The sequence below is a fragment of the Gymnodraco acuticeps genome, unplaced genomic scaffold (assembly GCF_902827175.1).
Source record: "Gymnodraco acuticeps unplaced genomic scaffold, fGymAcu1.1, whole genome shotgun sequence".
Taxonomy (NCBI): Eukaryota; Metazoa; Chordata; class Actinopteri; order Perciformes; family Bathydraconidae; genus Gymnodraco; species Gymnodraco acuticeps.
This window is the reverse complement of record NW_022991180.1, coordinates 5,649,536-5,666,431: the sequence shown is the minus strand read 5'-3', so window position 1 is coordinate 5,666,431 and position 16,896 is coordinate 5,649,536. Positions and strand designations below refer to the sequence as shown.

The following is a 16,896-nucleotide window of genomic DNA, read 5'->3' as shown; positions in this document are numbered from 1 at the left end:
CTTTGAAGGTTATAACTAAGATATATCATTTGAAAGGAGAAGGGTGAGAACACCTGCCGTCAAGATATTAACACCCACGAAGTGTTAACAATGTGACAAGGAACGCCTTCAGTAAAAAAACACAGCTTAGATGCCAGTATAGCAAGTATGAAACGCCACATGATCAAATCCCTATACTATAAACAGCATAATTTACCACTTTTAATAATTAAAGAACTGTCTTTTTCTATTACATTGTTGATGGCCCTGCGAGTCTGCAGCAACAATAGCCTGCAGTAAAGCTCATCCTCGTATACTTCAATACCACCTCAGTGAGAAACGCAATGTACAGAGGCTTTTGTCTGCCACATCAATTTATATCAATTCATTAACAAAGGCAACATTTCCTCATAGGCCAGATGTTGTGCTGAAGCTAGGTTGTTTGAAGTCAGAGCGTTTGGCTCTCACATGGATGGCAGGTCACTGCAATCATGAATTATAAAGCTACTTCAAATAAACTATTGTTGTTCAAATAAAACCTGATGTTTCCTATACAAGGAGGAATAAAAGAAAAGTGAACAAAACATCTTCGCTCACTGCTTTAAGCCCTTGAAGGGTATTAATATGACTGGAAGTTTTGAAAATCGTGTTCCTTTAAGTAGTAAAGTTCAGCCGCATTGAGACTGATAGCAGCATACTGTTACCTCGGCAGATGGTAATACCACTGATCTGTGAACATCAAATAACGGGCATTTTAAATGGACAGAGAACAGATACTCCGTGTTACAGCTTTCAAGCAGAACAGAAAGTGTCTGACTTTATTGGACTCGTCGTGTCGAGACGCCAGCCCTGTGTGTAAATAGCAGCTTGGTTGACAAGTCATCTGAAACGGCTTTCCTACGGTCTTCGCACCATTTGCTTCTTCACATAAATGAGAGTCAAGGCTGGTTCAGCAGCTAAGCTACAGTGGCCCGCTGAGCTTGGAAGTTTGTGTGTGCATGAGGCCCTCCTCATGCACACACAAACTTCCAAGCTCAGCGGGCTGACCAAGCTCAGCGGGCTGATCAATGCAGGCGAGATTAGAAAGCTGGAGGCTAGGTTTTTCAACCCAACCAAAAGGTTTGCATCCAGTTTGCAAGGATGTTTTTCCAAACTACTTGTAAGTCTTCAGAATTTTGTCTGAAAGTGCTGAGTGCGAGGGCAGCAGATTTAGTTGCATGTAACAAACTAAAAGCTCCCTGGACTCTTTAATAAATTGCGTTTTTCCAGTCATAAATAACATTAAACAGCTGATTTTGATAAAAAATGCTTGGGAAAGACTTCTTTCAGCCGGGCGAACTAAAAGTGTGTGAAACCTCCTGTTTTTGCATCACTATAAATCCAAAGAAGAAAGTCCAGTGTAAATCAAAGTTTGGGTTTTGAATGTGAGGCTTTTCTTACTGCAGCCAGATGGTGTAACTCATGCTGTGTGAATGAGTAATGCAGGTAGTCAGCATTAAATAGGAGACTTCTCTTCACCAAATGAAGGGGTGACCATGGCCAAAAACAGTATGTTGACAACAACGGCAGCAACAGGTGTTTCTGATTCATGAAACACTAAGGTGCTGACGGTGTTGGTTCAACTTTAAAACTCACCAATCAGCTAAAGACTTGAAAATACATTTAATAAAATACAGCAGTGAATAACCGTCCAGCAGCGCTTGTCGTTTTGTGGTCGGTCGGTCTCAGAAAAATCAGACACTCTTTGGCAGCCAACGTTTTTGCCTTGGTTGCCAATTTGAAATGTGGCATGGAGGTCAAGTGTGTGTGTGTGTGTGTGTGTGTGTGTGTGTGTGTGTGTGTGTGTGTGTGTGTGTGTGTGTGTGTGTGTGTGTGTGTGTGTGTGTGTGTGTGTGTGTGTGTGTGTGTGTGTGTGTGTGTGTAGGATTGTGTGTGTGTGTAGGATTGTGTAAAGGTGTGTGTTTGTATGTATGACAATAGGCGAAAGGGGTGGTAACAATAGGATGTGGCCTGTCAGGTGTTGTAATGTAGAGTGTTGGGATGCATGCATTGAAGCATATATAACTGTTGAAATGCAACATAAGTATGTCTTAAGTGAAAACACAAAAAAGTGCAAACACAAAGACATGTCTGCAACATAACAAATAAATAGAGTTAGTAATGTAAGGTCTCAATACCAATGTTACAGCCAAATACATTTTATTCATATCAAATCATTGGCTGATTTTCATATAATTTCTGCTCCATTAGACAGCACACGGTGGAGAAGAAAATAAATCGGGGGAGGGGGAGTGGCACAGCTGGTCTATAAAAGACACTCTGCAGGATTTCAAGGCGTAAGAGATCCTCACCACAGGAAGGCTAGGTGGCTTGGCGGAGCTCAGCTGCCAGTAGTTTGTGTGCAGTGCTGAGCTTTAAAAACCAGCCGATCTGTTTATCCATGCAACGTAGGCAATGCCACATCCTGGAATTTGTGGAGGAAAAGCACATTCTTTGTCTTTGGTTTCGGTCGTGGTGTTGTTATTAATATGTATTTCATGAATGTATGTATGTTTCTTCAGCAGGATATATGATGTTCACTCCCTTAAACAACACTATAGCAACTTCTCCACCCTCAGCAGCCTGTCCATCACGGCCGCCCAGGAGACTAGAGGGGGGGGGCGTCCGTACTGACAGCAGCAGCCTAAGGGTTGTCTGAGCATGTCAACAAGCTGCAGGAGGCCGCATGCACCACAGTGTTCGGCACCAGCTGTTTGGGATGGCATGCTGAGGAGGCAGAGTCAATGTTGGGGAGGTAGGCGACAATAAATTGTAAAATAGGTGTTCAGGAGTAACCTTAATTTAACCATTGAGAACATCAGGTCTCCTCAAGGTGCAACATTGACAGCCGGGAACACGTATGATTGCTGACAAAAGAGACCCCAGTGTTGATGTTTGTAGTTGGGCAAGCTGCAATTTGTGTATGAATTGTCCTACTTTCTTAATTATAGTATTTTCCCCCAAAGATATTGAAGTGACTGTTATTTTGTATATATTGATTGTTGTGCTTTTATGTATGTCTTATTCACTAGCAGGAACCACACCACAACAATGTGACGTTTGTACGTTTATTGAAGTAACATGTGAATAATATGAGGGGGGTGAAGGGATGATCTGGGAGGACGAGCTATGGTCCATGCAGTGGGAGACTCAGAGTGGGGGTTCCGTCTCCGGCATGATCTGCGTGGGCTGATTACGGGCCCCCCAGACGGTACCTGGAATTAAGGTGTTAGTATACGCGGTATATAAACATGCACCGTTTAAATATGAATGGTGACGGGCAGAGGATGTGATGGATGTATCGCTCGGTGTGAGTCGGAAGGGGAACTGTATGGGTAGAAAGGGAGAGGGAGGGTGGGTTGAAAGGATGGAGACGAGCAGTGGCCGGAAGTTTTGCCGGATATAAATAGGGGTGGCCGTGGTTCGAGGTGGAGTTTTAGGCGTGGCCATGCTCCTGAACCTATGTTAACATTTTAACCTCATATGTGTGCATATGTATAAATATGTCTGTTGATTGTGTATATACAGTGGGGCAAAAAAGTATTTAGTCAGCCACCAATTGTGCAAGTTCTCCCACTTAAAAAGATGAGAGAGGCCTGTAATTTTCATCCTAGGTATACCTCAACTATGAGAGACAGAATGAGAAGAAAAAAAATCCAGAAAATCACATTGTCTGATTTTTAAAGAATTTATTTGCAAATTATGGTGGAAAATAAGTATTTGGTCAATAACAAAAGTTCATCTGAATACTTTGTTATATACCCTTAGTTGGCAATGACAGAGGTCAAACGTTTTCTGTAACACAAGGTTTTCACACACTGTTGCTGGTATTTTGGCCCATTCCTCCATGCAGATCTCCTCTAGAGCAGTGATGTTTTGGGGCTGTCGCTGGGCAACACGGACTTTCAACTCCCTCCAAAGATTTTCTATGGGGTTGAGATCTGGAGACTGGCTAGGCCACTCCAGGACCTTGAAATGCTTCTTACGAAGCCACTCCTTCGTTGCCCGGGCGGTGTGTTTGGGATCATTGTCATGCTGAAAGACCCAGCCACGTTTCATCTTCAATGCCCTTGTTGATGGAAGGAGGTTGTCCATGTACTGGCTTAAGCAGGGGGACACGTCTGGCACTGCAGGATTTGAGTCCCTGGCGGCGTAGTGTGTTACTGATGGTAGCCTTTGTTACTTTGGTCCCAGCTCTCTGCAGGTCATTGACTAGGTCCCCCCGTGTGGTTCTGGGATTTTTGCTCACCGTTCTTGTGATCATTTTGACCCCACAGGGTGAGATCTTGCGTGGAGCCCCAAATCGAGGGAGATTATCAGTAGTCTTGTATGTCTTCCATTTTCTAATAATTGCTCCCACAGTTGATTTCTTCACACCAAGCTGCTTACCTATTGCAGATTCAGTCTTCCCAGCCTGGTGCAGGTCTACAATTTTGTTTCTGGTGTCCTTTGACAGCTCTTTGGTCTTGGCCATAGTGGAGTTTGGAGTGTGACTGTTTGAGATTGTGGACAGGTGTCTTTTATACTGATAACGAGTTCAAACAGGTGCCATTAATACAATTAACGAGTGGAGGACAGAGGAGGCTCTTATGCCCCGGCCACACGATTACGAAAACGGTCGTTTGCGTTACTGTTTAGTGTCATATAGACCGTTCGGCCACACGAGGACGACCGAATACGGCACTAAACGACTGCGGAAACGATAACGGGTCCCAAGGTGGATAGAACGGCATACGCAACACTCTGGGGGGTCCAACGGCTCCGTGTGTACGCCCTATACGATCATTTTCTGATAATGATGAGGCAATAGCCCCGCCTCTCCCCACCTCTGCTGCTCACCCCCGCGTCAAAGTAAACTGCACACTGAATTCAGATTATTTATCTTTCTCTCGATATGGACATAAACGCGAGTGAAGTCTAATCTGACAGGACGGAGACACGCAGCTCTGCTCACCTGCAGCTCCGCTCACCTGCAGCTCCTCCCGCTCTGATGCAGCAGTGAACGAAGCAAAACACACACTTCAAGTCAGATCATCACCCTTAGCTATTTTATAAATATGTTTATTTTTACTGTCGGCCGGGTCACTGACTGGATCAGCTGCTGCATGAGACAGACACTGACACTGTCAGAAGAGAGGGAGAAAAAAGAGAGACTCCGTGTATTTTATTATTATATTATATAGAGTCGTTATTCATTTGTTTTAAAGCTCAATAAATAACAAAGAAGACCTTTGACCGGCACTTTTATAATTTTGTCCGGAAGATTTAAACTTTAATACACGTTGACTGGCGAAAAACTCTGCCCGGTTCCCTCGGCCCCCACCGCGGAGAATAAACAGAAGGGCAACCATGACAACCATGCTTCTTCGCTGCTTTTGTGGAGGAAGTTACAGCGCCACGTACAGGCTCCTGCATATGTACTGCAGCTTTTCCAGCGGTTGGAGCTAAACGGAGCTGTCTCGTGTGGACAGACACTATCCGGATGACTATTGCGTGTGGACGGATGCTTTTTTGCGATTGCGTTTGCGTTAATCCTATGCGTTTAGCCGTTTTCGTCCTCGTGTGGCCGGGGCATTAAAGAAGAAGTTACAGGTCTGTGAGAGCCAGAAATCTTGTTTGTTTGTAGGTGACCAAATACTTATTTTACCAAGGAATTGACCAATTAATTCATTAAAAATCCTACAATGTGATTTCCTGGATTCTTTCCCCCCATTCTGTCTCTCATAGTTGAAGTGTACCTAGGATGAAAATTACAGGCCTCTCTCATCTTTTTAAGTGGGAGAACTTGCACAATTGGTGGCTGACTAAATACTTTTTTGCCCCACTGTATATAGGTCTATATATTGTTATACATATTTGTATTTTTTGTCTTCGGGATTGTGGGAACTGTATTTCGATCTCTCTGTCTGTACACACAAACTGAAAGATTGACAATAAAGTTGACTTTGACTTCATTGAAAAAACAGTTATATTATAAAATATTGTGCAGTTTTGAAATGTGGATGTATATATTTGGGGGAGACATGGGAGAAGACATGACAAATGTATTTTTCTCAAAAATTTAGTTTAATTAATCTTGATATAAGTCACATTGGTATTTTCTGCAGAAGGTCACATTTCACTTTAATGTTGCCGTAAAAAAATGACGAGTGTCTGACATCCATTAGGCCGTGCTGCACATGGACTGCAGAACATACTGTGGACACTGCAATGTATACTTGTGTTGCTTTTATGCAGGCATTTTCAGAGTCCAGTTAAATCCTTGTAACTAAAACAATGTTATTCACATCTCACAATAAGCTGGAATCAAACTTCTCTCCACCTTGAAATAACCCTCGCTCTGTTTGACCTTCAACCGATTGCTAAGCCATATTGACACACAAACCTAAGAGCTGAAAATACAATAAAACATGGATTTGAGGCCCCCTGAGCAGGGCATAAACATTCTGTAAGATGGAAGAGGCATTTTAAGAATAAGCTGCTAATTAAGTGGCTCCTCGTGGTTGCTTAAGGCTGAGGAAAGGTATTTTCTCAAGCATGAAAGACAAAGAAAAAACATAACAAATGCTACAAAGAGAAGGTTTGTGGTACACAGGAGCAGAAATTCCCCTCAGGTGAGACACAAAACATGAGGTCCCTTTTTGCCAAGAAATGGAGTCCGAAAGCAAAAAGTGTGTCAAACTAAATAAATAAATGAATAATTAAATACTTAAGCTCAAGGCAGTGCATTGCAGACAACAGCTTGCATTTTTGGGACACAAACTCTTAAGAATGTCCTGGATGTTTCCAGAAGAAGATAAATTAGAGATAACATGATGTCTTCTTCAAACACAATAAGGACACAAGTACCCTTTTACTCATCCTGATGGTTTATGCAATAAATAACACAATTTGCTGCCTGTTTTACTTATTTTACGTATGTTACTGTTACTCAAATTAAACACATAGCATCTTTAACAGCTGGATTGAGGCGAAACAGAAAAGGACAGATGTGTTCAAGGTCATGAGGGGCTGAAGCTTATACCAGCAAGCACTAGGCAACACCCAGGACAGTTTGATAGGTCTAACGCAGAATGACAAATACATTCGCACATAAAGGTAAATTACGCTTTCTGATTCACCTTACTTGCATGTGCTTTGACTGCGAGATGAAACTAGAGCACCTCAGTATAACCAAAATATGCTTACCAAATCAAATCTCCTGATCATCAAATATTGGCTGGATTTGAATATTTGTTTATGCGTATATTGGGTAGCTTCTTGATGTTCAAGTTGCTGTTCTGGCAATAAACAGAAGAGAAGTTGCATAATGCGTCAAGCTCAAATGTACAGGTGTAGAGGGCCCTAACATGTTTGACAAACTAGTTGCTGTTAGACATTCAGTTAGAACAGCCTTGCATCACCTGTTTGACAATTGGGTGATTTTTTAGGGTTTTCGAAAAATAATGTTCTTGACTGTTATATATTATGTTCAATATGGGCCCCCATGGAATGACTTTTCATGATGTATTGGCCATGCAGACTATGGGCTATGAAGGCCTATCTAAGAGTTAACAAAGCATTAGATCAACCAAACAGACAGAGTCTTCCCACTTTAACGCAGCTGCATTTTACAAAGTCAGAATGCTTTTGAATTCAAATTGAATGCATGAAAGTGTGGATCCAAAGAGGTTATTCTTCAAATAATGTCTGAGAAGGTTTGGTATCATTATGGCTTTCTTGCAAGTTTTCTTTATCTTGCGTTGGGAACATAACAACAGCCTTGTGTAGAGATAAGGCAACGGGGCATGCAGTAGGTCAGCAGTAGACAGATAGAGCATTTCACCAACGCCCACCTGGAGCAAGATAAACGAATCAAAATCAGACATGACTCCCTGCACATTAACCTTCACTTACATTTTCTTTAGATAAACATGATGTCTTGTTGGCTGATTGCTAATAAAAGGCCAAGTGAGTCTATGAATAACATCCTCTGCAACACAATATGATAGAAGTTATTTATCTAACCGTACTGGCTCCTGTAGATAAGGTGTTATAGGCCATGGCTGTGTGTGCTACGTTAGAGTTCTGAATGAAGCAAACACATAAACGTATCTTTTCAGAAAGGCTTAATTGCCTAGAAAATCAGAATTTGACCTTCTAGGCTATAGTGACATACAAAAACCACATGAATCACCGCCTTAAAAGCAATATTGTCCTTGATTTTCATGTTGACTAAAAAGCTAAATGAAACTGCAGCTAAGTTTTTGTGATAAAGGCACATATTATTAAATCAAACCTATTCAACAGAAAATGAATGGAAAAATAAAGTCTTGAATTGGACAGAAAAAAGTAAACATCATAGTCATTATTAGGATTAGACAAAGAAGCCCACAACTCAACGACTGCTCACATTTCACAATTTGTAAAGAAAAAAATCACAGTAAGCTATTAAGATATGTGATTTGTTGGCAACGTGTGAAGCCGCCTGCAGTGTGTAAACAAGGCAGCACTTTCTCACAGAGACAGAGTCACATTAACAAAAGGAGATATTACGTCTATTGAATACTAAATACTTCTATTGAATCAGCCCCAAAACCCTTTCTTCTCTTTCTCCAATTAATCTACTTAAATATTTGACAAATTGCCTGCTTCTTCTTATAGCCTGTAAGATAAGGTTGCCTATTAATGTGGTAAACCCCTTTCAAATATCCTCATACACCTAGGGAAAGTGGTTGAGCCATTATAACTGGACTCTGACAAGTTAAACAAAGACGTTTAAGCAAATTGGCCACTTTGCAAACCAGCTGGAAAATCTGTGAGCTTCTTTGTGATCACCTGGCCTGCACCTACACAAAGAAAGGGGGCTGTCACATGTTGCAGAAGTTGGAACACACACATTAAACAATTATTAGAAGTGTGGGGTTGGACTCTGTGACATTAGGTGTGATTTATCTAAGAAGGACTATAACGTGTAATGTGTAACTGTGAAAAACAATGATGCCAAATCCTGGGGATAATACTGCTACAAGAAAAAACAATCCAAAATCGATCAAAAGGAGCTTTAGATTTTAACCATCTGTTATTCTCCAAGTATTTTATTTCTCACCACTACTTGCACGTATAATGGATGGCAGACGGGTTAGCCTACTTTCCAACAACACCCTTCCCTCCTTACATACTCATATTCAACGTACAGTCATGAGCACTATCCTTTTTCAACAGGGGAGGAGAACCCCCCTCCCTTCATCTACTTCAGCACCACAGATAGCATGGATTTATCAATACTCAGCACAGCAAGAGCTGCTTTTGAAATGCTCTGTTGATCGTCTGCTGGAATCATAAGCCGTGTGGCAGCGATCAGCTCCGTTAGACGCGGTGCAGCTGCAACCAGTTGAGGCTTCTAACGTGAACAAACCCCAGTCAGATAACGGACCAGTGAGTCAAACAGAATAGACTCACATATTCAACTAAACAACCCCTCTGCCCTGCACTCTCATTGCTGCTAAGAGCACTGAAAATGGAGATGGTATTAACAAGGGTGATGCATTTAGTTGATGTTGCTAACAAGGGGCATGGCTTCCCCCCCTCAAATCGCCTACGGAACATGAGAGGCTAAAATCGAATAAGTGCATGACCCCTGATGCTAAACTATTCCTTTAAATAAGGCAATAGTTTGAAAAGGATATAAGAATGTTTTTAGATTCCAGGTTTAGTTGTGGTTGGATGCAATGGAGGCATTTGACTGCAGCATTGTTGTCCTTGTGAAATGGGTTGGTCCTGCTGACCCTGTTTTAAATCATTAATACATCAGAGGTCTTCTTAGTCTACAGTACATGCTACTTTCAGATGATGTCATCATAACATCAATTTTCACAGCTATGCCAAAGAAAGACAATTAACCTACAGTATATGTAGAACCAAATGATTGAAATGTGATAAACTGGCTCACAGCCTGTCTGCACTTTATACATTCGTAATTATTATCTAAGACTAAAGGAAATACAAGAAAGACATAAATACTTTTGCTAAGCCCCAAGGCCAAAAGAAATGCACCCTCGTAAACATCTTGGATCTCTGGTTTCCCCAGTATACAGTGAAGCTTTAAATGGCTTACATCGAAGACCCCTGGTTTTGAAGCCTTCAGATTTACTTACATCCTCCACTGTGGGTTGTTAGATGTTCAGAATCATAGATAAAATAATCGGAGGTTCCCAATCTGGGTTAGCTGGAGGTTAAACACATCAGTCGATGTTGTTTTTCAACTTGTCTTTAATCTCTCCCTGTACCTATATTTAGTATTTGACAATATTACTTTAATGCTATTTTGTACTTCATTTTGTTTCTCAAGGTTCTTTTTTTGTTGCACTTTAAGTAACATTGTTTGTGTAAAGGAGGTTATAAAAGTGAAATTATTATTATTATTTCAACCTATCTGGTGTATAATTACTTTTCACTTTTAGCTGCATACCTAACGTTTAGAAACAACACCCATCTCTATTTTTGAGAAAGGCAGATAGGGCAATAAGACAGGTGCATAGAAATCTATCACATCCACAGGAAATCATAGATTATGCCTAAAGCCAAAATCAGTTATTCGACTAATAAAAAAAACAGCACAACTCTGGGCAGAACATTAAACTTATATTAATTATTGTATCACTTTAAACTTCAGCCTACCTGCCAAGTCAGCTAATCAATAAACAATGGCATATGGAGAGGAGAGAGGGAGAAAGAGAGAGGGGGGGCAAGGCAAGATTGAATCCCTCTGACTCGCCAGGGCATCATCTCAGCACTCACATATTTGATCTCCTAAAACTACTGATATAAATGACTTAAATGACTGTGCAGGATTGGTGAGTGAACAACACTGACCCCAATGCGTCAAAACAGGTCCGTGCGTAAATCTGGGGCACATAAACTACTCACGCTGCTGTTTTGTCCGGACCAGTGCACCATCGCCTGGTTATGAGCCGTGTCCCCGGCAAGAGCAAATGTCGAACTTGTGAGCTCCAACTCCTCCAGGTCCGAGAACGAGACGTCCTCCCCGTCCTCGGCTCTGAACCCGGACCAAGCCTCGGCGCTCCTCGCACTCCGGGTTCGTCTCCAACTGGCCACATCGTTATCCTCGTTAACTGTCACATCAACATGCTCCCTATCGTTTTCCTCGTTATGTTTTCCATCTCCGGTGCTATTTTCGGTCACGTTACCATTACAGGGGGAAGGTGCAGCCGCGGGTGAAGCACTTCCAGTGAACTCTTTCGGGTGGGAAAGTTTTGGCTGATCGTTCAAAGCGTCCTTCTGGGGACAACTTGATTTATTTCCCTCGGAGCGTGGCTGCACTTTCGACGAACTTTCTTCGCTCGCGGTTAATTCCGCAACGGTGTGCTTTTCCTCCCCGCCGGCGTTGGGTTTGGCGCCCGGTGACCCCTCCGTAAATCCCACTAATTCTTCCGCTAATGCCTCGCCAAAATTAGTGAAATCCAGCTCCGAGAGGTCCCGGGGAAATTCTGTAATTAGCGGCAGCTGGCACGAGGGAATGCACCTTATCTCCCCTTTTGTTCCGCCCAGGATGGAAGTTAGGGTGAAGAGCCAAATCCACTTAGAGAAAAAGATAAAAAGGTAGTGACCGAGACGACGCTCCATTCTACGTTAATTCCGACTTCAGGCGTGTTAAAAACATGTCATTTTCACTCTTGAGCGTGAGTCTGTCATCACCTGGTAAAGTGGAGTCCGGGAATGCACTGTGGGGAGGTGCAGCAGCGCGCGGACGAGTGTTCCCAAGTACTGATGCAAACGATGCATCAGAGGAGGAGCTGGAGGCTGAATTCTGGACGAGAGGGGAGAGGGGCCCATACCCTCGCATCCTCATCTCAACCTGGATGAAAAAAACAGCAACTGGGCGTGCCATTAATTCAGTTATATTTCTGTAGAGGCACGGTTACCCCCTGGGGGGGTTTATTGCCAGATATTCCACTGTGAAATCTTTGACTGGATCATCATCTTGTAGGTAATATGCATTGGAATATCTGAAAGGTATTCTAATGCTCCCTGAGGAAAAGTCTAAAAACATTATTGGGTGTGCCTCTGCCTGTCTTTGTGTAGAAATGCTCTTGACAGGGGCTCTACAGGAGATACAATGAGGCTTTGCATTGCCATTAGTGGTAATCAATTAACAGGATGCCTGTGTTCACTGTCAATTACTCCATGCAGGTAATGACTCTGTTGTGCCCCCTCTGCAAAATGGCTTCGAAATTGTTTCACTTAGGCTGCACTCCTGTATTATCCAATCAACACAGCTGAGTTGAGAAAATGCATACCCACCAAAATGTACTGTTTTTTGTGTCCTTTCCTCAGGTTGATATTGGGGGTTTTGACATAGAATACTGAGAAGCATTCAAACAAAAGAAGAGATTATTAATCAACCCGTCTGTATGTATCTAAGCACATAGGAACATGCAGCATCCATGGCAATAACCGAGAACCCATTATACTGTAACCACGCAGACACCCTGGAATATAATGTTATATTTCCTCATACTTTGGGCTTTGTTCCATCAGCTAATGGTAAACCATTAGGAGAACTAGAGCCTGTCCAAACCCCGTGATTAGATTCTATTTCTAGGCAACATTTAGTCAATAGGATGAGGATGCTGTTGACTGGTGACTGATGCCGAAGAGACTCCCTATATTGAGCTGTGTTCTCCACATCGCTCTGAGCTGCGACGTGATCCTGTTCCACACACGGGTCAACTGCACAGAGACGTCTTTCATTGGCAGCCATTAGTGATGCAGTGAGCAAGAGCTGTCTCAATCTGTTTCAGTTAGCTCCCACCAGACAAGGGGAAACCAGTCTATAATGCAGATTGATGGCTGACTGAGAATTTCAATCATGTAGAACATTGACTAAAAAGCTCAAGTCTTGAGTGTAATGCAAACCTAATGCACAGTCAAACTATTACAATTCAGACGACATCTCAGAAAGTAGTGCCTGTGAGTGTGGGGGACTTGAGCGACTGTTTCTATGTATTTTTGACTTGCTGTTTGTCTGGGATACATCTGCAACGACATTGTGAGGTGATCATTATGGATTCTTGCCTGACCTGTCTGCTGAGTTTAGTAACGGATGGTTGTGTGCACATGTTGGGTTTGTGTATGCCTCGTTTTTTGCCATTTGGTCATGTTTTGCTTGTAATACTTGTGTGTGAAAAGTAGAGATGGGCGCAACTACAGGTTGGATGAATATTGATTAATCTAGTGATTTTTGTTCTCAATCAACCAATTAGTTGTTTAAATGTCAGAAATAAATGAAAAAGACCCATCTCAATTTCCCAGAGAATACTGTGACATTTTGAAATGATTTGCTCGATTGGAAAACAGCCCACAACCCAAAGATGTTGAATTTACAATGATCTAAATCAGTGAACAGCAGAACATTGTAAAATTGTTTTAACTGGAACTAAAGCATGTTTACATGCGCCTTAAAAATATCGAAACAATGATTTGACTATTAAAATGTTGTAGACTAATCAAGTTTTAGATCTTGGAATTTCAGTTCAAGCTCTGGATAAGAGTGATACTGGTGCTTTTATCTTCATTTGATTTTTACTTTTTGTTTACAATTCTGAATTTATCTGACAGAGCTGAGATCAAACCCCATACATTGCTGTTGACATGGCATGAGCTGTAACCATGCAGTTACCATATTATGCTCCTATTTTTTGTTTCTAATATACTTTATTTGAAGGCACACTGGGAGGGTGCAGCTATGTAAATGTCATATATGCAAAAATCAATAATATATTTTTCAATAACTAAAGTGATTGGGGTAAAAAAAGCATACATTTTCAATAACTAAAATGTAGATATCACGTTCAAAGCAAATATGTGTAGGCAAATTAAGTCAAGTAGAGTTTGGGAGGTTCTTCTTTAAAACTAACCCTCCACAGAGGATCTTTTTGACTTGTTTACTGACTTTAAATGTCCTTGTGCAGGGCGACAGACTTCAGGACTGATGGCTTATAGCACATTTGTGTGCACAACATGGCAGCTGAGTGGAATCATTGTCTTTCGACAGACAAGATTGCTGCTTTGCTGCCTGTCACATGGACTGAATACAAACTGCGTCATGCTCCCTGAGCTCATACTTCTACGATGGAAACAGCAAACAAAGGAACAAGACGGCAGCATTCTGTGTTGTTGGATTATTCTTAATACTTTTTTATTAAATATAATTTAGTGGAAGAAGAAAAGAGCACTGTTAAGCCCATCTCTGAAATCAGAACTTTTCCACCGATGTCTCCTTTTTTTGAACTGTTCTAATGAATCTGATGTTCATAACAGCAACAAAATGGAGTAAAGACACTCAGGACATTAGTCATGCACAGAACATTGTCTCGCCCTTCCGCTCCAACTAAAAAGCTAACATCTGCAGTGCTGCACAGAGTGTATAAGCAGCAATGTGTGACACACACGGTTGCCATGGAAAATTGGTCTCTCTTTTAAACATTCAATAATAATGTTCACCTAATCCTCCTCTCTAACAAGGAAATGGAAATAAGTGTGAAGTGTCTGCAAGTTTTTGCCTTCATTAAGATGTGTTACAGAAACACGTGCTAAGCTAGAAGGTGTTGAGGTATCTTTAGACACCCGAGACAATTAGTGCTGAACACACCTCTGGGGGCACGAGGAGAGAAAAGCTCCTTTTCAAATAATGATTTCAATTACATTATTGAGAAATATTGAGAAATGCAATACAGGCAGCAGGTTAAGTGCTCTGACCCCAGTAAAAAGCTACGGGATGTATCTTTTTGAAACCACAGATCCTTCAGATTTTCTTTTGATTAGGCTATGTGATACAAACTTTATAGTTTCTTATTATACAGTAGATGCAGCTTTAATTCATTTACCTTCAGCTCTTGCGTATAAAGTCTGATTCATAACCATCATTTATTCAGCACAGATTTAGTAATTGGTGAGGTGGACTTTCCAATTAAAGTACCTCCTTACCATTATGTTACCAAGGTATTCATTATTCACAGCAACAGTAGTTGGATATTGAAAATGCGTTTACATTCACTTTTGATAGCACTGCCAACAAGCTCAAATCCATTAACCCAAGCTATACAGCAGGCACACACCCACTTGTATGTTTTCTGATAGACTGTCAAGGTTGTTAGATAACCAGGGTCAGTGGGGTGCTGAGTCAATATTCTCAATTATAAAACATGGTATAATGGATCTTCTGGTTGTGCATATGTGGATGAAAAGTATGTTGTGCAACATTATGTATGCAGAGAATAAAATGAAAAGCTTGTTAAGTAAAATAAACTACAATAAAGTGCTCTGGAGTAGATTTCATATTCATTAGTCTCCACCCCAGAAAATGACTTCTTTGATATTTATTCATAATGTGAACTTATTCCACTAAATGTCATTAATTCTGCTCTCTTGGAAATTATATTCTTAAAAGCCACCAGGCTTGAATAAAATACATACAACCATCATTTGTGTTTGAGCCCATCTGTTCCTTCCATTTAAATACAAAAGCCCATCTCTATAACTAATATTCCACTCATCTGCACATGCATCTTTCCTTTCAATGTGTCTTATCCTAATATGTTGTTTTAATAGGTCAATGCTTTTGAGATTCTGTTTTGTGGCCCTGTACAACAGAGTCGGAGAGTGCTTATACTGATAGCTTTCTCTGTGTGAGATGCTTCTAGACTCGAGGTAAAGTTAACAGGTTTGCAGAAAATGGCCCTATTTCTATTGTTATTTATAAAAATGGACACCTTGGGAAATGATGGCAAGGTGATTTATCCTTTCATTTGATTATGAAATGTGATTCCTGACAGATGCCTTTAGTTGGTCAGAGGAAACCCAGAGAGTGCAAAAATGAAAATAAATCTCAACCTGTTGGAGAAATGCTATTAATATCTGAGAGAAATATTGGCACAGCGGGCCAAAATTCTGCCGAAGTAGCTTGTAATTAAAACTTTCAGAAATCCATTGTGTCCACGTAAAGGCTGTGTGGTAGTGACAGAAGTCTGAGCACCCTGCTGAAGGTTTCCTCATTAAAATGTTGTCGATTTTTCCTTTTGAGCGACTTACTTCAGAGGTTATTATAGCAGTTTGCAACTGGAGAGGGAAAACCTTGAAATCTTAAGTAATAATTACGCAATTAGAATTGTTTAAAGGACCCGGATAAACAGTTGGAAAATGTTCTTTGGTCATGTTAAAAAATATTCAGCTGGACGTGTCAAACTATTTTCAGCGCTGTCGGGGATACGGTTTTATATCAACTCATCATTAGCCCACAGCAGCACAACCATGATGCACAACCTTGTAATTATCAATTATAGATGTACCCATTCAAACTGTTTCTTCAATTTACAAATGACAAGAGTCTTAAAACCCTGTGCTCTTTGGTACAATGGATAACTGAAAAATACAAAAAATAAATTGTGATGTAACCATAGACTGGATGTAACATGCATATTTATCGGATGCAAATCCATCAATTCCATTTCCTATCCATCTATATGTCTATCTGTCTATCTATCTATCTATCTATCTATCTATCTATCTATCTATCTATCTATCTATCTATCTATCTATCTATCTATCTATCTATCTATCTATCTATCTATCTATCTATCTATCTATCTATCTATCTATCTATCTATCTATCTATCTATCTATCTATCTATCTATATGTCTATCTGTCTATCTATCTATATGTCTATCTGTCTATCTGAGGAATTCTCTGACAATCCAACAAGTCCTCCAATTTGTTCTTGCCAAATGTTGTCGCATGCACTATATAATGACACACAGAATTTATTTTAATATCTGAAACCAACTATTGGCCTGGTCTGTGCTTTATAAAAACGTAAT

At 40.9% G+C, this 16,896-nt stretch overlaps 1 protein-coding gene across 1 annotated transcript in view; it reads right to left on the bottom strand.

Annotated features, from left to right (window-relative positions):
* The window catches only part of LOC117560904 (VPS10 domain-containing receptor SorCS1-like), a 46,423-nt gene extending 34,657 nt beyond the window's left edge, over window positions 1-11,766 (bottom strand). The window contains exon 1 of the mRNA XM_034238017.1: window positions 10,927-11,766. Coding sequence (XP_034093908.1) covers window positions 10,927-11,643 — 717 coding nt within the window. The 5' untranslated portion in view covers window positions 11,644-11,766. The remainder of the gene's footprint in view (window positions 1-10,926) is intronic.
* Between the last annotated feature and the right edge of the window lie 5,130 nt (window positions 11,767-16,896).